The 23,630-nt window shown below is 40.6% G+C and overlaps 1 protein-coding gene and 1 pseudogene across 9 annotated transcripts in view; both read right to left on the reverse strand.

Annotated features, from left to right (window-relative positions):
* Positions 1 to 4,644: 4,644 nt before the first annotated feature.
* LOC148346661 (adenosine 5'-monophosphoramidase HINT3-like) lies at positions 4,645 to 9,156 on the reverse strand (annotated as a pseudogene). Its single transcript, XR_015848298.1, has 5 exons — positions 8,964 to 9,156; positions 8,300 to 8,417; positions 8,158 to 8,226; positions 5,654 to 5,780; positions 4,645 to 5,568 (listed from the first exon to the last, which is right to left on the reverse strand). The product of XR_015848298.1 is annotated as an adenosine 5'-monophosphoramidase HINT3-like (transcript).
* A 226-nt stretch (positions 9,157 to 9,382) lies between these two features.
* Positions 9,383 to 23,630, reverse strand: part of ncoa7b (nuclear receptor coactivator 7b) — a 37,879-nt gene continuing 23,631 nt past the window's right edge. For 5 of the 8 annotated variants that reach the window (XM_088324398.1, XM_088324401.1, XM_088324400.1 and 2 more), the window contains 9 exons: positions 23,349 to 23,503; positions 21,894 to 22,319; positions 20,473 to 20,644; positions 20,254 to 20,401; positions 19,221 to 19,346; positions 18,906 to 19,058; positions 18,707 to 18,802; positions 18,490 to 18,563; positions 13,907 to 16,913 (listed from right to left, as the gene is read on the reverse strand). In XM_088324398.1, coding sequence (XP_088180524.1) covers positions 16,778 to 16,913; positions 18,490 to 18,563; positions 18,707 to 18,802; positions 18,906 to 19,058; positions 19,221 to 19,346; positions 20,254 to 20,401; positions 20,473 to 20,644; positions 21,894 to 22,319; positions 23,349 to 23,503 — 1,486 coding nt within the window. In that variant the 3' untranslated portion in view covers positions 13,907 to 16,777. Of the gene's footprint in view, positions 9,683 to 13,906; positions 16,914 to 18,489; positions 18,564 to 18,706; positions 18,803 to 18,905; positions 19,059 to 19,220; positions 19,347 to 20,253; positions 20,402 to 20,472; positions 20,645 to 21,893; positions 22,320 to 23,348; positions 23,504 to 23,630 lie in introns of those variants that run through there. The other 3 variants (XR_015848195.1, XR_015848194.1, XM_088324402.1) reach the window with 3 other exon arrangements.

Genomic DNA, 23,630 nt, shown 5'->3' on the forward strand with positions numbered 1-23,630 from the left:
AAAACAACTAACAAATTTTAAAGGAACAATAAATGCTACGGATTTACGTAGAATGGGCTGCATAGATAAAGCAAATTAGAAAAAAAAATAGGAAACGCTTACCTCAAGCCAAGGGTGGGATCCTTAAGTGCAGGAGTGTCAAACTCATTTTAACTCTGGGGCCACACGATAGAACACAATTTCTGTCGGGGGCCGAACTAGTAGATTAGAGAGAAAGAAAGAGAGAGATAAAGAAATAAGAGCAAGAGGGAGGGAAAAGAAGAGAGATGGCGGAACAAAGAAAGAGAGAGAGGCAGAGAGCGTGAGAAACAAAGAGATAAAAAGAGAAGTCGTGAGAGAGGGGGAAGGAAAGGGAGAGGAAGAGAGAAATCCAAAGAGAAATAGAAAGACAGAAGGAGAGAGAAGAGAAAAGAAAGTGCGAAGGGTAGGAAGAAGGAAAGAGAAAAGAGAGAAAAGGAAAAAAATGAAGTTAGAACAAAAGAAGTTAAAAAGACACAGAGAGAGAAAGAGACAAAGAGCAACATAGGAAAAGATAAAGAGAGACACAGAGAGTGGGAGAAAAGGTGTGGAAGAGAGAGTGAGAGAGAGAGAGAGACAGAGAGAGAGAAATAAATACAAGTGCAGTGTCTTTGTGAGAGGCACCTGGCTTTGGCAACATCAAGTCGACATATTTCAACCTGCAGCTTGTTTTTCTCCTGCGCTTCTCTGAGTGTTGACTCGCGGGCCGGATTCAATCCCTTAGCGGGCCTGATTTGGCCCGCGGGCCGCCTGTTTGACACCTATGCTTAAGTGTATTGTACATTATTTGTGCATGGGGATTATTTATCATATTTAAAAATTTAAATACAAAAACTAATTAGTTTATTAAATTGTTTAAAGTGTTCACAGATAATAGAATGTATCCATGTACAGAGCGGTGGTGGGCCGTTGCTGGCCTAAAAATATTCAAATCATGTGATGTACTGTTCTTATATTTTGTCCATGAATACTTACAAATTGTCAGCTTCCTTTCATTGCTTCTCCCTGGTTGTGCGGCTTCCAGATGTCTGCTTTCATATTTGAGCATTTATTAACCAATCACCTTTCAGCAAGGCTTGTTGCCAGGCTCAGAAATCTGCCCAGAGGCCTTCACAAACAAATCACAAGGCCCTGTATCATAACATAGGTGTAATATAGCCAGATTTCAAGATAGCAAACTGAGGGCCTTCTGGAAGGCTTTGATAAATTTCAGCTAAGTAGCAAGAGAGTACTCAGTTGGTTTGGACACATGGAGAGGGTGGATGAGGAGCGAATGTTGAAGAGGATCTACAGAGCAGAAGTCAATGGAAGGAGACCAAGAGGAAGGCTGCAATTGACGTGTATGGATGGTGTTATGAGTGCACTGCAGGAAAGAGGTCTAAATATAATGGAAGCTAGAGCTCTTGTTGGTGATAGAAAGGAGTGGAGAGGTGTTGTAAAAGGATAGTGGGATTGTGGACGCGTTCTTAAGGATGGGCTGGGCGTATGATGCAGCAAGGGTAAACCAGTGAAAGCTGTCGGGCCCTGCTGTTGAACAAAAGAGTGTGTTGTGTCACCCTGACCCGAGTGACATGGCCGCTTTCTGGTGTCCCGTTTCATCTGGAGGGATGAAAGCACCAAAGTCTAAAATATATTATTCTACTAAATTATAATAGCGTTTGTTTTCACTTTACATTGTACTTTTTTATAGTGAGGGACTTGAATGTCAAGCAACTGAGAATATCTGAAAAACACACAAAAAATGTTTAATCTTTTAACATTGCAGTTTTCAGTGCAACAATAAAAAACTAGAATACATTTTACTTTTTTATGTATAACACATTATTTCTGAAAAACGCAGAATACATTAATAAAATATTTACAGACTTATTTAAAAAAAGATAACATAAAAAATAAATACACATCACTTCACTGAAGGCCTAGGTGTAAAATGCTAGGCCCCCATTGGTTAAAGACTGTGGCAATAGAAATATTTCCTTAGGAACATGAATATTAAAGCAACACTTTAGATGATCTTTGAACAGTTTTTAAGCGGCAACAATATTTCGTAAAATAAGTGAAGGCTAGAGGGCGGCACTTTGAAGCCTGGTCAGCACGAACGCCTCACAGTAAAGAGGTCCCGAGTTTGTTTCCAGCAACCAGCCTCCCTTTGTGAAGTTGGCATGTTTTGCAAGCACTTCGTTTTCCTCCCACAATCCAAAAACATAAAAACTGTATACAAGTGTATACTGCCACCGCGTTTGATAGTGAGGATGGTGTTTTCAGGGTTATGTGCAGTGTTACTCGAACACCAAACAAAACGCTTTGCATTCAGCCCAAAAAGTTCAATTTTGGTCTCATCTGACCTGAGGTGTGTTCAGGAGAGTGAGTGATTGCTATCGCGAGCTATCGCTAGCTTCTGAACGGCCAGTGATTACTGAGCGCTCGCGTGCCCGAGTAATCACGGGAGAAAGACCGCTTACTTTGATTTCCAACATGGCGTCGACAGTGCAGAAGATGGAGGATCTCACCCTGACGAGTGCTGTTGGCGATGTAATATATCGTCTTACATTGCCTGGTAATGTTTGTGAACAATGCAAGACAGGTATGACCCTTCCACTGCGTTTAGGATAACCTTAACTGTGTCAATATGCGAACTGTCGCTCATATCAGCCAACTCGCTCAAAGCAAGCTGTAGAACGAAATCCATTGTACTGTCGTCGGCCATTTTGGATCAGTAAGGCAATCACAGTGAGCGATTACAAAACGTTCAGCAGTGCGCGGCAAGCGATTATCAAGAGACTACATGTCTGATCACTCTCCTGAACACGCCTCAGAACACCTTGTTCCACATGTTATTTGTTTCTCCAACATGGCTTCTGGCAAAGGCCAAAACTGGCCTGTCAAGGAGCGGAGCGGGAAACAGAAAATAAGGACCCATTCGCGTAGACGTACTCACAATTTATTGGGGGAGGATGAGGAGGGTGCACACGCTCGATCCGGAGATCGATGGTCGCGGAGGGATTTAGAAATCCAAACAAAAGAAAAGTTGTCAAAAACAAACAAACGTATCAGACCAAAAACAAAACAGGATCAAACACAGGCAAACCTACAGACTAGGCATTTCTCAGAGCCAAACCGAACTTGCAGAAATCTCACAGAAGGTTCACAAAAATCTCACAGGTTTAACAAACGCTCAGGCAAAGCATAGTTAGAAGGAACGCGTTTAAGTACTCCAAAAAGCAATCATTTAATGCGCCTCAGCCGGTGTCCATGGACGGGGCCAATTGGGCGCCGCGGCTACAGCTCCAGAATCCAGCGCCACCCGGCTGGGACCGACTGGGAACCATGGCAACCGCACCCGATGTGACAGAAACCCCCCTTCAAGGGACGACTCCTGAAGTCCCAACAAAACCCAAATACATCGCCCCCCCAGAATGGGCTAATGCTCTCGAGGAGGGCAGCCCCACTCCAGCCTCTGAAAACGCAAGAACGGGGAGAGGCAGGGCTGGCAGGCGGACGAATTGGAGCGGCAGGCGGACGAACCGGGCAGGTAAGCAGACGAATCGGAGTGACGGGTAAAAGAATCAGACAGGCGGACGGGTGAACCAGGCAGGCAGACAGGTCGACAAACAGGCATGGCAGGCGGACGGACGGACGAGTCTGACAGGCGGACAAGCAAATCAGGCAAGGAGACGTGAACCTCTGACAGATCGGTCGTTGCAGGAGAGTTGAACAGGCGAGTCAAAGAGTCGGAAAGGCAGGCAGACGAATCGGAGTGGCGAGCATAGGAATCGGACATGCAGATGGGTGAATCTGGCAGGCAGACAGGTCGGCAAACAGGCATGGCAGGCAACAGACGGACGAGTCTGACAGGCGGACAGGCCAATCAGGCAAGCAGGCTGGAACTTCAGACAGATCGGGGATTGCAGTAGAGTCGAACGGGCGTGTTGAAGAGTCGGAGTGGCAGGCAGACGAATCGAAGTGGCGAGCAGACGAATCGGACTCAGACAGATTGGGCGTTGCAGGAGATTCAGCCGAGTCAGACGGGCGAGTCAAAGAGTCGGAGTGGCAGGCGGACGAATCGGAGTGGTAAGCAGATTAATCGGAGTGGCGGGCTGGGTAGTCAGACTGGGGAGCAGAGGAGCCTGACTGACAAATGGGTATGGAACGTTGGCCGACAGGCGCGGAGTTGATGCCGACAGGCGCGGCTTTGAGGTCGACGGGGACTTCGGACAACTCTGCGCCAAATCTTCCCGGAAACCCCATTCGAGGCACAGCAATTTCCACGGCGGGCGAGGCCGTGGGTCGGATGGGCAGGAAAGGTGACAACGCGGTCGGAGAAGAGACCCCGGGAGGCGGGGCTGTTGCCGACAGGAGCTCATTCAGCTGACGCGACATGAACTCAGTCCGCTGAGCTAATTGCTTGAACTGGCGTCATATGCTCCGTTGAGTTTGCTCGACCTGCAGTTAAAGGGTGGTGACCTCACTGGGCGATCGCCAGACGGTGCCCTCCGTCCGATCCAACTGCTGGAGAGCGCAGGGAACATCCATCTCACCCAAATCCGCGCTGGTGTGGGTCCACGTCTGGCCTAAGCGTTCTGTCACGGAGTGGAGCGAGAAACAGGAAATAAGGACCCATTTGCGTAGACGTACTCACAATTTATTGGGGGAGGATGAGGAGGGTGCACATTTCCGGGGATCGATGGTCGCGGAGTGGATTAGAAATACAAACAAAAGAAAAATTGTCAAAAACAAACAAATGGATAAGACCCAAAACAGGATCAAACGCAGGCAAGCCTACAGACTAGGCATTTCTCAGAGCCAAACAGAACTTGCAAAAATCTCACAGAAGGTTCACAAAAATCTCACAGGTTTAACAAAGTTTAACAAACGCTCAGGCAAAGCACAGTTAGGAGGAACGCGTTTAAGTACTCCAAAAAGCAATCAGTAATTGCCCGCGCCCGACGTGACATGGCCTTCTTATGGTAATCTTTCAGAAAGGTCTTGCTTCTTCCAACTCTTCCATAAAGGCCAGATTTATGCGGAGTACAACTAACAGTTGTCTCAACTGTGTATGCCTGCAGGTTATACAATATGATCGTGGGTCTTTTGGTTGCGTCTCTGATTAGTTTTCTTCTTGTTTAGTCCAACAGTTTAGAGAGAAAGACAGGTCTTGGTAAGTTTGCGGTGGTATTATGTTCTCTCCGTTTATATATTTTTGCTTGCACAATGCTTGAAAAGATGTGGAAATGTCGTGAAATCTTCTTGTATCCCATTCCTGCTTTGAACTTTTCCGCAAATATATCCTGGACGTGCCTATTGTTTTCTTTCATCTTCATAATGCTGTCTGTAGAACTCTTAGTCTAGAGTGTAGTGCATTTAAACTGACACTGAATTCACAATGTCTCCCATTGTTGGTCATTTAGGTCGACGTTGGATCATTCAGAAGTCATCAGGGAAGCTCTGGAGTCAGTTAGCTGAGCTAAGAAATCAAAGGGACAACATTTTTACAACACCTACAGAACGTGGGGAACCATTCGTTTGCAGGCGTTTCCTTAAAGTGTTTTCCTAAGAAAGAACATATGGGAAATGATCATTGATGCATCATAAAAAAATTCATGCAGTAAGTGAAATTGGATCTGCTGGAACTCACATTGACAAAGGAAGGTGTCCCTTGTAGAAATTTAAAGAGCATGTTGTCTTCTATCTCGGTTGCCGGGGCCAGAACGTGGAGGTGTAAATGATTGACCGACGTGTAGGGAGGTTGATGGAATCCGATCCTAAAAAGATATACGAGACAAAACAGTGCACATGCTAGCTTATCACTAATGATAAAAAAAAACAACTCCAGTTTTTACTTCTGATTTCTTTCATATTCTGATAAAAAAATGTGTACCATATTTTATTGGCAATATAAAAACAAAGGTTAAAAGGACAGTCTATGTTTTTTGACCACTAAATGTCAGTTTGTGGTGTTGTGCAACCAAAAACCGAGGACTAAAAACCACTCAAAGTGACCCAAATGCACCATTTGACTTCTCTTTTTTTTTTTTTATTTGCCCAAAAGTTTTGAGGTTATTGGGTACCCGTAGCATCAAAATGACGGACAATTATGTCAGCTCCCTTTAAGCAAGGCTCATGTTATGTAAAATAAATGATAATTTGTCAACCAACAAGTATTTGAAAAATGAACGCTTGCATGATAGTTTATTTATTTTTGCTGATTATTCAAATAAATATTGTGTTTATTTATGAATGAAGTTTTCTTTTAACCACTAGGAGGTACAAGATAACACACACTGTTTCTTTAAGATATGGTCAGTAACATGGAGCCAGGGGAGGCAGGTGAGGCACTGCCATTGTAGATATAAAATATTGAAATACATTAAATAATATTTATTTAAGTTATTTCTCATTTAACTTTACAATTTTTGTATTTTCTTTTTCAAAATCAATGCATTTTCATCTCATCTCATCTCATCTCATTAGCCGTACCGCTTATCCTCATTAAGGTCGCGGGGGGGCTGGAGCCCATCCCAGCCATCTCCGGGCAGTGAGCAGGGGACACCCTGAACTGGTTGCCAGCCAATCACAGGGCACACAGGGACAGACAACTCATTCGCTCATTCACACCTAGGGACAATTTGGACCGGCCAATCCACCTGAAATGCATGTTTTTGGAACGTGGGAGGAAACCGGAGTGCCCGGAGGAAACCCGCGCAAGCACGGGCAGAACATACGAACTCTGCACAGGAAGTCTGGAGCTGGATTTTAACCCACGACTGGTTCCCATGACATGAACTGTGCCGCACAAGCGCTAACCACTGCGCCGCCGTGCTGCCCGCATTTTCATCCCATTTTATGAATATTAATACAGTTAGTACGTAACACATTATTGTGCCGAGCAGATACAGAATGAGGCAGGCAATCCTCGTGCCTCATGGCAGGTGGCTATAGTGAGACTAAGGCAGACCTGGGCACTCCGGTCCTGGAGGGCCATACGTCCTGCCAGATTTTGAAGTTTGCTCTTCTTTAACTCAGGTGATACAAATTATAACCTCGTTAGCAAGCTAGCAAGTGCTCGTTAACGATACTGGTGATTGGAATCACCTGTATTGGATCAGAGAAACCTCAAAAATCATGCAGAACATACGGCCCTCCAGGACCGGAGTGCCCAGGTCTGGACTAAGGATTCAGACTTGGCGCACACTTCAGCCCCAAACAATAGAAATAGGGATAGTATTAGTAAGCTAACAAAAAGTCAAGACATCCAGTATTTCGTTTCTATGCATGTAGACAGTGTGAAGTCTTTTTTTTTTGTTCGTTTGAAAGTTCTTTCTTTCTTTCTTCATTTGGCTGACGAATTGAGAAAGATTAAAGAAGAACCCTTAGGTGTCAAACAAGTTCTTACTTTTGAGGAACGCACGGTCAAAAGAGTAACAAAGAACAACGACGGGTTGATTGTTTTAAAAAACTTCAATAAGAGAGGACCCGACCCGAACCTTAATGTAATGATTGATGGGCTTGGTTGGGTTTGGGTTCATGCTTAAGATTTTACCTCTACCGGTCATGCAGGTGAGGCTGTTTCTCACCTGTCATCATGGATATATAACATTAAAAACACATCAAATGATTATATCTCATCCGTGTTAAATTTCTTGCTCATTTAGGTTGACAATTTTTGGACTTTCTTTTTCAAAATCGTGGATTTTTACATCAGATTGTGAATATTATTGGACAATTAGCATGTAATGTATTACTGTGACGGATGTCTGCAGATGCAGTGAGGCACGCAGTTCAGACCAAGGATTCTGATTCGGCACACACATCAGCCCCCAGAAATAGAATTGGGGATTGTGTTAGCAAGCTACCTGTTTACAGCAATATCACCCTGAGAACACCTGATTCCGGGAAGCTATGCAGTGTCGGGCCCGGTTAGTACTTAGACGGAGAAAGCCTGGGAATACCAGGTTACGTAAATCAGCCATTTGGCACACGCTCTGCTGCAACAGCACTGACTGTGCCCCTCCATACTTTTTCTGCACTGCCAATTAAATAAATAATATGTAGGCTAATTTACTGTATTTGTAAATCTGACCTCACCACACGTCCCGGGAGTTTGATAAATTGAAAGACTGTATACTTTCTATATCCTACCTTACGTCGTTCATATCTGCGACTCCTTGTTCCTGTATACTGCTCGTCCCATTTTAACCATCTTTTCCACTGTAATAAACAATTTGTAAGCAAAATATTTTAACATTTACACGAATTTAGCCATAATAAGAAGCACACAGACCAAGTTGGACGTGTCCTTGGTGCAGGCAGAAGCAGTTGACAATGTGCTCAACGGGAACAACCAAGTAATGATGAGGAGCAGCAGGACAAATGTCCTGAAAACACACCAGCTCCTTATCCTGGATCAATAGGGACAATTCTGAAGGAAATGCACCATGCTGGAAAACTTGTCTGTTTAACGAGTGTCCTTAAAGGCAGCATACTTTGTGGTGCTTTCAAGAACTTGTTCGTAGTCAGTATGAGGAAGAAAATTGAAAATAAAAACAAAATATGCTATATTGTTGATAAATTTTGTTCATGTCAGACCTTCCAACTAATATTCTTCAATGCAACGTCATGGCAAATATGTGATTTATGCATTGAAAAATACTCGTTGTCTGACCTTTTAACTACCGTACTTGAACGCACCATCACGGCAGATTCCTGAATGGTACATGGTCTGCATTTATGTAGCGCTTCTCAAGGGAATGTGTTTATACATAAGTTTTAAAAATAAATTCGTAGTATTTTATCTTAAAATATGCATGAAGTATTACATACAAAATGATTTTTTTTATGGCAACTAAACTATTTTAGACTGGGTTTATAATCACAAAAAATCATTCGCTTCCTGTTTGCCCCTCTGTCATGACAAGAACACCCGAAAGACAAATACAATGAGTTACCTTTTTTAACACTTTAGCCTCTTTGTCTTCACCGTTGGCTATCATACAGAAAGAGCAACAATAACTTTTGCTCGCACTCGAGTCCATTTTGTTTCACTTTTGGAGCGTCTTCGGGCTGCCTCAATTGAGTGACATAACCACGATCAAGAATGTGCCTGCTCCCTTTCCGTGACGTCACTCAGCACGAAGCGTGAGAGTTGATCGACTCGCTTGCAGTTGTCAAATCGTTTAAAAAACGCGACCTTTTGCTAAATTCATTTAATGACATTCCCTTACATCAATGCAGTCGAAATAGCACTCTCATCTGTTTAGCACAGTGGTAGACAAACAAGGCATGCTTTGAATGAATGAAAACTTTATTCGAACGTTAAAATAAAAACAGAAGTCAAGTCAAGTCATTTTTATTTGTATAGCCCTAAATCACGAAGAGTCTCAAAGGGCTTCACAGATTATTACACTATATTACACAGACTGTTTTTCAGCCGACGAGAAGAGTAGGTTATTCATATGCTATGGAGTAGAAGTGAGTTTTAAGTTTAGATTTAAACATTTCCACTGAGGTTGCAGATCGGACCCCAGGGGAAAGAGCACTCCACAGCACCGGTGCCCGGATGGAGAGCGCTCTCGAACCAGCAGAACACTTCTTTGCTCTTGGGATCACCAGAAGACCGGCACTCCCAGATCGTAGCCTTGGACCGGGACATAGGGGCAAATCAGATCTGAAAGATAAGAGGGAGCAAGTCCATGTATGATTTTGTATAATACTGAGAGAACCGTGAAATCACATCTAAGGCTAACTGGGAGCCAATGCAGGTTAGCCAAAATCGGTGTTATGTGATCGTACTTTTTTGTCCTAGTTAAAAGCCTCGCTGCGGCATTTTGTACCAGCTGAAGAGACTTGATTCTAGACTTCGGGAGACCAGAGAGTAGTGCATTACAGTAATCGAGACGGGAGGTAACAAACGCATGAATTATAATTTCCGCATCCGACTGAGACAGTATTGAACGGATTTTAGCAATGTTACGAAGATGGAAGAAAGCGGTTCTAGTAATTTTCTTTACATGCATTTCAAAGGATAGATCAGGGTAAAATATGACACCTAAATTTTTAACTTAGTCACTCTGTGTGATGTGACATTTGTCAATGTTCACAGCAGTTTTTGAGAATAAGTCACGGCATTTAGATGGACCAATGACTAACATTTCGGTCTTTTCAGATTTAAGACGCAAGAAATTGAGTGACATCCACTCTTTTATCTCAATGAGGCAGGCCTCCAAATTTCCACAGTTTAGTGTGGGAGATTCCTCCTACGAAATATATAGTTGAGTGTCGTCTGCGTAACAGTGGAAGCTGATATTGTACTTGCGAATAATATCACCTAATGGAAGCATGTAAATGCTGAAAAGAAGGGGGCCAAGCACTGAACCCTGCGGAACACCACAGGTAACATTAAAGGGCTCGGATGTCATTTCACCATATTTAACACAGTGCGTCCTATCTGAGAGGTAGGCTCTGAACCACGAGAGGACGGTTCCTGAGAGACCAATCCATTTTTCCAACCGTCCTAGTAGGAAATTGTGGTGCACTGTGTCAAAAGCAGCACTAAGATCCAGCAGCAGCAAAAGTGATGAAGCGCCAGAATCCATTGCCAGTAGGAGATCATTTGTTACCTTGATCAGAGCTGTCTCAGTAGAGTGGTTAGCCCTGAATCCTGATTGCATGGATTCAAAAAGGTTATTCTCGGATATGAAATCATTCAGCTGCTGTGCCACTACTTTTTCAAGTACTTTAGAAAGGAAAGGTAGGTTTGACACAGGTCTATAATTACTTAAGATTTCTGGATCAAGGTTGGGTCGTTTCAGTGTGGGTTTAATAACGGCGGACTTAAAAGCTGCTGGAACTACACCTGAGGAGAGTGATATGTTTATAATATTTAGAACTGAAGGCTCAAGGACGCCAAAAAGACTTAATAAGTGAACCTGGAAGCAGGTCGAACTGGCAAGTTGTCGGTTTGGCCGCATTCACCACCTGTTTGAGATCATCAAGTGACAGTTCACTAAAACCGGACAATTTCCCTGGACAGCCACCCTGTCGTGCATCTGTAGATTTCAGCCCTTTAATATTTGTGGTATTAATAATTTCTTTAGCAATTTCTTCCTGTATGCATTGGATCTTCTTAGTAAAGAAGACCATTAAGTCATGAGCAGAGTGCATCAAACTATCTGCGATAGTCTGTTGCCTTGTAAGCGATGCTACAGTGTCAAAAAGGACTTTGGGATTGTTCTTTTGAGACGCAATCACCTTCGAAAGGTAGGCCGATTTTGCAGAGGCCGCTTTATACTTTAACAAGCTGTCACACCAGGTTTGATGGAAAACCTCAAGCTTGGTAGCGCGCTATTTTCTTTCCCATTTTTTGCATTCTTGTTTAAGGGTTCTCGTTTCATCAGTAAACCAAGGCGTACGTCTTTTAGGACGTGATTTTAGCTTTATGGGCGCTATTGAATCCAGGACACTAGTCAGGGTGGTATTGAACTCATTCATGAGTGAGTCAATCGAGCCATTGTATGAAGGAAAGGACGCAACTGCTCCAGGAAGGAGTTCAAAGAGCTCAGAAACTGTGCCAGTGCTTATATTGCGTCCGCTAAATCCTTCAGCTTTTTTAACACTACATTTAGCTAGCACCTCAAATGTAACTAAATAATGATTCGAGATAACAGTAGTACACGGTAACACCATAATGTTTGAGGTTAAAACTCGAGTCAGAATCAAGTCTAGCGTGTTTCCATTTTTATGGGTTGGCAAATCAACCAGTTGATTAAAACCAAATGCATCAATTAGAGACCTAAACGCAATAGTAAGTGAACTGAGTGGGGAGTTCATATGAATGTTAAAGTCCCCCATAATTATAATTTTGTCTGCATAGGTTACTAGTTCAGACAAAAGTTCAGCAAATTCGTCTAAGAAAGGTGTGTATGGCCCAGGTGCGCGATAGATAGTTATTACATAAATTGTAATTATTAGAGGTACGAGGATTAAATTTGAGCGATTTTTCAGAAATGAGCGCGACACCGCCACCCTTTTTCAACGTGCGTGCTACATGGCTACTCGCGAGGGGGTAAAGCATAATTTAGCGCTAAATACTCATCTGGGCGTAACCAAGTTTCACAAAGACCCATACAGTTAAGTTTATAATCACGAATAATGTTATCAACAAGTAAAGCTTTAGGAGCAAGCGATCTAATATTTAAAAGACCAAATTTTAGCTTTGCTGAATCATTTGACTTAGCTGTAGTCTTTGTAGAGATCGTCAAAAAATGCAGCCGCTGGGGCCGTTCGTGAGCAATACACAATAACAATAACTCAACAAAATAATGTTACATTATATGTTCGAAAAGGGGTAGTAAGAAGCAAATGTTTATATTCCCTACCCCTTCATCTTCCCTATTAAATACACCAATGACATAACAATTGTTATAATATTAATAATAAGTCATATAACAATAGCAACAATGACACAAAGTTAACCATTGTTCTAGACGCACTATTCTTAATCTCTCGTATCACTCATACCCCATTTTCTTCATTTCTGTATTCCACCCGGAATGTTTTTTGTATTTAAATTTGAACAAGTGAATAGTTGGACATTTTTTGATTTCGTCTTGTAAATTGTTCCAAAGTTTGACTCCACACACAGACACACACATACTTTTCCTGGTGGTTCTCACCTTTGGGATTATGAATTTACTACAGCCCCTTAAATTATAATCTCCCTCTTTTCGAATGAATAATTAATGGATGTTTTCTGGCACTGTGTTTTTGTTGACCTTAAACAGCAGTTGTGCAGTGAAAGATTTTACTAAACCAGCTAATTTTAATAATTTGGACTGCAGGAATAAAATATTAGTATGATCTCGATATCCTACCCTGCTTTTGAATGTGAAAAGAAAAATATATTCTACAGAAACACAAAAACATACAGCAATCCTATACTACAAAAATACTACAAGAATGCAATGCCAGTTCTATTACAAAAAAACTAAATAAATATGACAAATCTACTATGGAAATGCTAAAAAAGAATATACGGAAATAGTCCTAAAATACGATCTGTCGACCCTGGTCATATCCCTCGAGAGGGGTCACCGACAGCAATACAAACACAATACAAACACGTACACAAAAACAAAGAAAAAACAAAGGAAAAAAGTAGCAAAAACACAGAAAAAAATGACCATGGCCAACACAAATGCTCAAACACCCTAACAAGTTATGCAACTTTAGTTAAATGTAGTTAGTGCTCAACTAAAATACTACTGTACTTTAGAAATACTCCGAAAATACAATAACAGTAATACTATAAAACACACACACTACTAGAAAAAAAATCACCACTGAAATGCAAATACAGACGTATTACAACAGAAATACTGCAAAAATACAACTGCAGTAATACTACAAAAATCTACTATGGAAATACTCGTCAAGTCATGTTTATTAGTTTAGCACTTAATCTCAAAGGGCTGTACAAAAAACTACAATTAAATTACGAGAATACTACAGAAACACTATAAAATACTACAAAAATAAAACTAAACTAATATTACAAAATACTACAGATTTATAACGAAAATTCTACTGTGGAAATGCAAAAACATGAAAATACTACAAAAATACTACTGTAGAAATACAAAAATATACAGTAATACTACAAAAAAATACAGAAAAACAACAAAATCTGCAGCAATACTAAAATAATTTAACTACAGTAATGCAAAAAAAAATAATAAAGTGCTTTAAACAGGGACCCAATATATTAATTAATCCCCCCAAAAATACAAAAAAATACAAAAAAAAAGCAATTTTTATTTCAACCCGATGCGGCCTGTGACTCCAAATGGTTGTCCAACCCTGGTTTAGCACGACACCAAACACCATTTGAACATTTTGAATATGTATGAACATTTATTCATATTGAAATGCAGTAGCACTAACAACCCAATAAATAAAGCCTCACTCACAGAAAAACAGCAGTTTTTGGGGGGGATTCACGATAAATGAGAACACATTCACAGTAAAGACATTTTCTTTAACACACAGCTCGCTACAACTGCGATGGAGAAGTACAGTCCAAATAATTGCACAGAATATCCATGTACTTCCATTGACAGATATGAATGAAATGTTTGCAGTTTAGTGGTTATTCAAGAGTGCAGCGACACCCAAACGGCTTTCCTTTTTGAAGTGGCGTTGGGGTGACAATAATTCAATGTACATTACATGCCTTTTTTTGTCCCGTTTAGTGCAAAGCGACAAGCCCGTCCATCTCTCCAGGCCTTTTAGGGAAAAATCTTTGTCTAGTGCTTGTTGGCCTGCATCAGTCACAAAATATATAGCGTAAACCACAATATCTCTATAAAAGTACAAGCGTAAAAAAAAAAAAAAAAAAAATGCAGTACTCATATAAATACGATTAACATAGTACTCTAAATTAACATAAAATCATTAAGAAATGAAATATTTGGTCAGCGAAAACACTTTGTGGTCACTTTGAAGAGGAAATGTAACAAAAGAGGCTCGCTCAGACGGAATTTAGCAAGTGCAGAGTTTGTAAACAATTGTTCGATAATTCTTGAGGGGGAAAAGACATATCTCACTTCTTTTTTCCCCCAACGTACACAAAACATTCTCTGCACTTCCTTTGTGGCTGTCAGTTGTACATTCAAACATGGCTGCTGGTTAAACACAGTGATTCAAAACTATTATCGAAATAAGGCCCCAATTAATGGTCTTCCACTAATTGAACTTATTATTATTGTAACAAAACATGTTTGTTTTAAACCTAAACCTTGTTTATTTTGAGTAAATGCAGGTGGCAGCTTTTATTATTTCTGTAATCAGGAAGTTTAAGTGTTAGCATTACGGTAGTTCATTGGTTAAGTTAATGTTTGATTTCCATACAAATGATTTAATTTGGTCTGCTTCTTATGATGAGTTTGGGATTTTGTATTTTTTTTTTAAATTGTATTTATATTTGTATACTTGCTTATCTATATTACAAATTACATGGCAACATTAAGCTAGCAATTTTAGATCTTTTTTTTTAATTTTTTTGTACAAACCCATCATTCTATGCGGCCCTCTTACTAATTAATTTGATTCGTGGGGAAATACGTTCTGCAGCAAAATTACCCAAGTCAGGAGGCGTTAGGATTAAAAATTGTTGCGTTAATGCTTGATTTCTATACAAATCTTGATTTCATTTGGTTTGGTTTTTATGACGAGTGATAGTATTTTTTTTAATAGTATTTATATTGGTTTCCTTGCTCATCTATATTACACATAACATGGCAACATTAAGTTAACACTTTTATTATGTGGTGTGTTTTTTTCCAAAACCAATTTTTCTATGGGCCCTATTACTACTTACTCTGATTGGTGGGGGAGTAAATTCTGCAGCAAAATTACTCATGCGTTGGCAATTTATTGTCTAAAAGGTGGTTTACGAATAAATTTGATTTTATTTAGCATTACGCTAGCAAATTGGTTGAGTTCATGTCTTTCAATACCAAACTTGATTTAGTTTTTGAGGAGTATTTGTGTTTTTATTGCATTTATACGAGTTGCCTTGCTCACCTATGATATTACACATTACATGGCAACATTAAGATAGCACTTTTATAATGTGGCTTTTTTTTGTCCAAACTCATCGTTCTATGTGGCCATTTCTCACCAATTCCAGATAGCGTTAGCATTAAGATAGCAAATTTGTTGTTTTAATGTTTTTCTACCCATAACTTGATTTAGTTTGGTCTGCTTAAAAGGAGTTGTTTTTAAAAAAATGGGTTTACACAAGTTACCTTGCTTATCTATGATATTACAAATTACATGGCAACATTAAGCTAAGACATTTATTGTGTGGCGTGTTTATTTTGTTCAAACACATTGTGCCATGTGGCACTATAACTAATTATTCTAATAGGCGGGGAAATAAATTCTGCAGCAAAATCACATTTTTTACCCATGTCAGGAGGCTTTAGTCTTTAGCTAGCAAATTGATCGAGTGGATGTTTTTTAATACAAAACTTGATTTCGTTTGGTCTACTTCTCATGATGAGTATGTCTTTATTTTTTGTATTTATGCAAGGTTCCTGCACATCTATGATACTACACCTTAATGGCAACATTAAGCTAGAACTTTTATCATGTGGTGTCTTTTTTTTCCAAACGCATTGTTCTATAAAGCCCTGTTACTAGATATTCAAATTGGTGATGAAATAAATTCTGCAGCAAAATCAACATGTTTTACTCATGTCTCTTTGTGAAGATCAGTACAGAACAGAAGTAACAACCAATCACGACTTACCTTTTTTCTAAAGCTGAGCTGTTATTGGTTATTACACCATCCCTGAGCGCCTATTTTCATTTAAAAAATTGCTGCCACTGGAGATCAATATAAGTCTTATTCCACAAACGAAATTTATCATTAAACTAAGGGGACCATCAAATAATTCTTAATGTTACTTATGAATTTTACTAAGTGTGTAAACTATTCCTGCATTTCCCTTCCTATGATGAGAGTTGTAATATTTGGGTGGTACAGAAATGTAGAAAAAAGTTAAGAAACACTGGTTTAACTGAAAGCTCTGGGAATCAACCGTGTTCTTACCAGTTCCTCGAGGCAGCTTGCATGCAGCGAAGGAACTGGAGACTGCAGCTTGCCGGTGCCCGCCGGACATTTAGAGTCACTTAGGGTGTCTATGCTTAACCTCCCGATGCTTGGTATATTTTTGAATACATGAAAAGGTGACGAGAGCTACTCGAAGCTCCACACCTCCAGACTGTGGATGTTGAAGTCCTGCTGGCTGGAGAGAGGCAGGTTGTTAAAGGTGGCGCATTTGGTGGTGGTGCCCCGGTACAGTGATGCATCCAGCCAAAGACCCAGCTGACCACTAATCAAACACAAAGAAACAATTAAAAAAAGTCAAATACAGTATATAAAATTGAACTAAACTCAAATAAAGATTAATTAGAGAATTTACAATTATCTAAGAATGACGTCTTTGTATCGTGTCTAACCTAAATCATATGAAACTGATTTAATTTCAATTAAATTAAAATGTCTTTCTATAAAAATAAAATAAACACGGTCAACACTGCAGACAATTAATTTTAACCATATATGCATGAAATTGATCTCCTTTTGTGCATCCCTTTCCTAAATATATTTAATTCAAAGAGCTGATGGAAGATATTCTTAAATATAAAGTGTGTCTCTGAAGATTAAAAATATATCATACCCAAATGAGCAAATCAGTCTTCCATCCAATGTAGAAAACAAATAATTTTATTTAAGTGCTTATTTCCAAATAATTTAAACAGAATTATAGATGTCTGATACCACAGTTTTTCAGTTATATGCCAGACGTCAACCTTTGAGTAGTCATGAATGCCATGCACAGATACCACTAGTACGTACATTCAATTCTGCCGCAAATGAAAGCTATTTTCTAACAAATGCAAATAAATCCTGTTGTGTTTTTAGCTGAAATTGAATGAAACCAAAAACTGTATAATATTCCCCTAAAGCCTTGTTCCTGATCGCAGGGAAACTGATACCGGTATCAGCCACTATGCCAAGTCCAATACCTGAAAATGAGGCTGGCATCAGCATCACTATACACGTTCCTTTGTATTATAAATATATGGTAAAATCTAGGGGTGGAACAGTATGCTTTGGTCGCGATTCCGTTGTATCACGATACTAATGTGCAGATTTGATTTATATCACGATTCTCCATAATTGTGATTCTACAAGTATTGTGATTCGATATAATTTATGATTACGACTTGACTTTCCTTAAAAAATTAGCAACTTAAATCATACACGACTGGGACAATAAACAATGAATGAGGTTCAAACAACACACATCAGTCTGTGTCAGTCAGTCCGGACGCTGACATTTTAAATTTATGGCCGCCTTAGTTCTTGTTGCTCGCTTTTTCCCTCCAATTTCCACTTCTGTTTGCTCGTCCGCATTTTTACGTACTGCATATGACGTCACAAAAAGAAACTCTGGGGAGAAACACCAATTTTAAAAGTCGCCAAAAGTAAAATCGCGATATTTACACGAATCGATTTTTTGTCGCGACCCCTGTAAAATTATAATTAAAATAAGTATGTTTGTCTAATATGGAAGGTGGCACATTATTTAACTTATTTGGAGTATTATTGTTCTAATCTTAGTAAAAATAGTTGATAGTTTTCTAAATACAAGTTTTCAAATTTAAAAAAAATTAGTGAAATAATAAATATACCTAAAAAAAAGGCACAATTTTCTGCCATTTAGGTCTCTTTTTGTTAGCTGTGTAGTCTATTTTTAAGATTAGTATCCTTTAGGCTTTTACCCTATTGCTGTATAGGCCAGGTACCTGCGTCTATCTAAGGACCAATATGAATTAGTAGACGGGTAAATGCAGTCGCACCCAGGTCATCGGCAAAAAAGTGAATCCCAAAAATTCACTTACCTGCCACCCCCCATCTGCAACGAGTCAATATTGCCTTTGACAAAGTACGAGTTCTCTCCTGTCCAGCGGTACACCTGCAAAGCGATGGAAAACACGCTTTGGTTTTTAAGATGCCACCAGATATTAATTCAAGAGAGATATTGTCTTTATTGTCATCAATATAAAATGCCAATTAATTTAATTTTTTATGCTAACAAAGAAATAAAAAAGGGCTAACCTTGATCTCTGGACAGAAGCTGTAGAGGAATGTCTCGCCGGTGCCGTAACAATGCTCACTTATTCTGAAGGGGTGAGTGGAGAACGCTCCAAAGATCTGTCAATGTGTCATATTTTAATATTAGGAATCCCTGTTGATCTCAGTTAAAATTACAGCTTTTAAACAAAAAATGATAGGTTGAGAACTTAGCAGCAGCTACCTGGTCATCCAAGTCTTTGATGACCAGCAGAACGGGACTGTCCACTTTAAGTAAGTTGCGGTAGAGTGTTTTGAGGCTGGTACCATGTTTGATGGTGCTGTAGGCCAGCCGCCAAACGTAACCCTGCACGCGGGCCGGCAAGCGACAGGCAAGCTGGATGGCCGAGGGGAAAAAAATACTTAAAAGTGGTGAACAACTGGAAAGCAGGATGTCTCATTACAGTGTGCAGTTTTGGAAGTAATTTAAAGCATTGACTGCAGTTGAGTGTAATGAAAGTCAAACGTCCTTTTGTTTTTAGGTGTGTTAGTAGTATACCTTCTCTATGTGCGTGTCCTGGAGCAGATTGCTGGCATCGCTTAATAATGGAAGCCCGTCTCCCGCCAGTTCACCATCAAAGCTGCCTACACTTTGCCTCTTCTTGGCTTCGTCAATTGTGATGATCTGGAAACAAATCAAGTGGATGCTAAAAGAAACAACACAGAGTATGTTGATTCTTCTATGAGGTATAATGAGCAAAACTGAATAAGAGGATAAATAATAAAAAAGAAAATTGATTAGAAGTAGTGGCGTCGGTTACACCAATGCAGCAATTGTCAACGCCATGGCCTCTAGCGGTAGTGACTAGTAGCATCTGCTGTGCTGACCTTTTTAGCAAACAAAGGTTACTCAACATGTGCTAATACGCAAGCAAAGTCACTGCTGTTTTAATAGAGCTACTTTTAGACCCTAAGAAACTAGTAATTACTCAATCATAGTATGAATGCACAAATCTCCGGCATTAGCATGCAGCTACTAAGAAATCTCATAGCACCATCTTTTAAATATTTGCAGATTTACCCAGACATTTTTTTTTACCTTATTGTTCTCATTTAAGTTTTCATAACGTGTTTATCCTGTAGTGCCTTGCCTAATCTCGTAAGTAATGTTCACTATGTTGTAAGCAATGACAATTGACAGGGTTCACTGAGCTGCAAGGTGCATTTAAACGCAGTCGGGAATTTCAAACACAGACAGAAAACAGTTCATCAATGCATTGGACACTAATAATTGCAAATATTTAAACAATGTCAACTTTTTATTAATCCATAAAAGCCAACATTAGTTTCGTACGCTTACAATACCCGATCCACGGCTATGCTTTCAGCTTCCATTCTACTTGTTAGCATTAAGTTATTTATGCGAAAAACTATTTTTATAAGGATTTTCTACATCAAACCAATATTACAGAAATTTTTTTTACACGTACACGGTTAACCCCAAATGAATAATAGGACAACTTGCATTAATCACGATTAAATATTTGAATCACTCAACACAAATGCAAACTGTTATAAAAATGCATGCTGACCTCCCAGCTGCATGAGGCGGGGTCACCAAAGAAGTTGTCAATCATATCCAGCTCATCCTTCTCTACCACCACGAAGCCCTGCTCCCTGGCCTCCTTGCCGTACACATCAGGAGACCACTGGACGAAAAAGGCATAAAGGTGGTCCACTCTGCAAAAAAGGAGGGACGTGCTTTAAAAGTACATTTCTTGTCAAAAGGTGACGAGAAAGCGAGATCTGACCTCTCCTGAGGCACGGCAAACCAGTACTCAGGTTTCTTTCCCAAGTTCCCAAAGGAATGCACCGGGCTGGACGTGATGCCAGTAGCAAAGGATTTCCTCATCGGTTTGCCCATTTTGAAGCACAGGAACATGGGCGGGTTCTTGCTCTTTTCCTCAGAGGATAGCAGCATGTCTACGTGCAGCAGAGGGAGGTCGAATCAAAAGTAAATGCTCTCGTTTATTGCGGTCATTGGGAACTGGAACCCACAGCAAAAGGCGAATATACGCGAAGGAGGCCCCTCCTCATTTTTAGCTGGCGCTCTGGCACCCCACACTCGCAGCAAGAGTTGACAGGGATAATGAATCGCAGGCGCATCGGTGCTGTTCATTTTAGGTGAAAAGGAAGAAAAGCGAGTATGACACAAATTTGATCTATCTAATCCAGCTCTCTCAGCAACAGGTAAATAGGGATCATGGCCAAGACAATGGGATTTTTTTAAGTAGGTAGCAATGTCACGCTTCAACTGTGCTTGCCCCTCACGGCAATAGTTGACCGGGGATAATAGATCATGGCCAGGACGGCACGCAGACCGACAAAAATGCCTTCTGCTGGTCCCTGTCCGCAGCAATATAAAATGGGGGACAACGGATCGTGGACGCAAAAGTGAAGTTAAATTTTGGCAGGAATACAGTAATGACATAGGAGTCACCAGGCTCAAAAAAGTTGCGCTCGGCAGGCCCCGCTCGCAGCAATAAGCAATCTGGGATAATGGATTGCAGCTTCACAAGCTCAGTTCATTTTTTGGCAGACAGAACAGCAAAAAAAAACTCACCTGGTCTAGACAAAATGCACTCTGCTGGCCCACTCATACAATTATAAGATCGGGGATAATAGAACGCGGTATCGTTTTCAACACGAAATGCATTGATGTTTTGAAGTATGAAGTAGTGGGGGACTACAGTGCTTCTAATTTTAAGTTCCTGGTTTTAAAATGGTCAGGAAAGGGTGTTCAAGTACGGAAACCTAAATATACCTTAATCTTCAAATTATGCTAGGTATTCATTAATTTATCCATAGTTACTCCTCGACTTTGTGGAAAATAATCCAACTCTGTTACAACTCCTTCCATGGGACTCTGAGCTCAATCTAGTGGACTAAGACATCATTATGCAGTACCTAGACAAGAGTGATTAAAACCGGTGAGTGATTATTGGGTCCAACACTGCCCACAAGAAGACAATCTCTAAAAAAATATTAATGGTTTGTTACTATTTTTGCTTTTTTCCCATGTTGGTGAACAGAAAATTTCAGACTTTAGTAAAACAATCTTAGATTACAAATATGAATCTTAAATTTTAATTTTGATCTCGTCAACAAAAATGAGGAGCTCAATAACTTACGTCATTCTGTAACAATACTTAAGTTCAGGAATCATCTTTACCTTGTATTGGCGCCTGAATTCTTTCCAAGAGCCACGACTGCACCTCTCTGTCGGAGCTCTTCCTCCGTCTGTCCGCCTCGCCGAATTGTCCGGTTCTTGGTGGCTTCTCAGGATCTCCCTCAGCAGCATCCGATGTTTTCTCCTCAGCGACCACTTTCTCAAAGGACATCCCAGTCTCCAAAGTGGACTGGATGGACTCCCCGTCTTCGACCGAGCTGTTCTGCGCTAAGCCCTCGTCTTCCTCGTCATCAGTTTTCCCTTTGGTTTGGCTGAGTGGCGACTTTCGCAGGAAATCCCCCTCACTTCTGCCAAATGTCTTTGAGGACGCCCCGTCCGCTTCCTCCGTGCTCCGGTTGACGGTCGGTTCCAGCTCGGTGAAGCCTTCGTCTGAGGGGGACTTGTCCGTCTGCTCTCCTTCAGAGCTTACTGGTCAGACAACATCAACTGATCAGGGGATTGCTCCATACTAGGATAGCACGATTAACTGTAATCTAATTGATACCGTGCTGTGACGTGTTGCGATTGTGTAATCGTAATCCACTGCATTTTTTTCAAGGATTTATAGTTCCATGTGAGTGATGAACTGGGAGAACTGGGAGTCAAGTTTTATTGACACAAGCTAATAAAATTGAGGCAAAGTTTGCATGCAGTGTCCCCCCCAACTGTGATAGGCTGGTGTATGCTGTCGGTCCAACAGCAGGTATACTTTGCTCAAATGCCCAACAAATTAAAAGAACACGATAGCTTTGAGCCTTAGCGGTTTGTTACATTGAAAATGAATTCATCAATTAAATGGGATTCTTAGGAAAGTCAGACAAGCACCAAAACATGGTGATTACCAGCGGGTGCTAAGTCGATTGTTATAGTGTCCGGGAATCGACTTAGGTGGTGTCGTTAGAGGCTGCAAGTCCAGCCCATTGCTACAGCTAAGCTACGTAGCAACCCTCACAAGCTACCCCCCCTGCGGAGCCTGTATTTCACCAATGCCAGATCTATTACCCATTGAACTGACGAGTTGGAGCTACAACTCGTGGGAAAACGCAACAATCCGGACTCTTGTATTTTAATCATTGCGGAGACCATGCTGAACCCAATGCTAGGAAGCAGCTAGCTAGCTGCTCTCTAAATTGCCTTCTTACTCTGAAACGAGAAGCCCTCCAATGTCCTTGTACTTTTGTATAATGACAAGTTTATTTAACTGCAATTCTGTTTTTGTTACAGCCATATACTCTTAGTCATTAATGACGTAATCTCTAGGTAAGTATGCCTGTCACTATGATTAAGTTCTAACAAAAAACAAAACTACCAATGAAAATGCACTTTTCGTTTAAAACTTAAAAAACGCATCGAAATTGAACACAGTACAGGTCTGAAGAATCACAAATAGTTTTTTTTTTCAAAATTAAGCAGCCCTACTTCATACGTCCTCATTTGGGTGGACCTGCCCCTCCTCACCCGTTTCCACGAGCGCCGACTCCAGGTCGTCCAGGGCGATGGGCTGCTTAGCATCTACAGCTTGGTAGCGGCTGAAGGGGTTCAGATCTTGCTCCGAGGGAAGCTGTTCCCACTCGCCGGGCCTGTAGACAGGGCACAGATCCTGGGGTAGGTCGCTGCGGAGGTGGGGGTCATGGGGGTGAGGTGAGGATGAAAAAGGAAATTCAAAATAAACAAAAACAAAATGAAATGAGGCTGAAAATAAATGAAACATGAGCAAAATAGAAAAAAAATAAAAACACA

The sequence above is a fragment of the Urocampus carinirostris genome, chromosome 20 (assembly GCF_059441175.1).
Source record: "Urocampus carinirostris isolate Australia breed hairy pipefish chromosome 20, RoL_Ucar_1.0, whole genome shotgun sequence".
NCBI lineage: Eukaryota > Metazoa > Chordata > Actinopteri > Syngnathiformes > Syngnathidae > Urocampus > Urocampus carinirostris.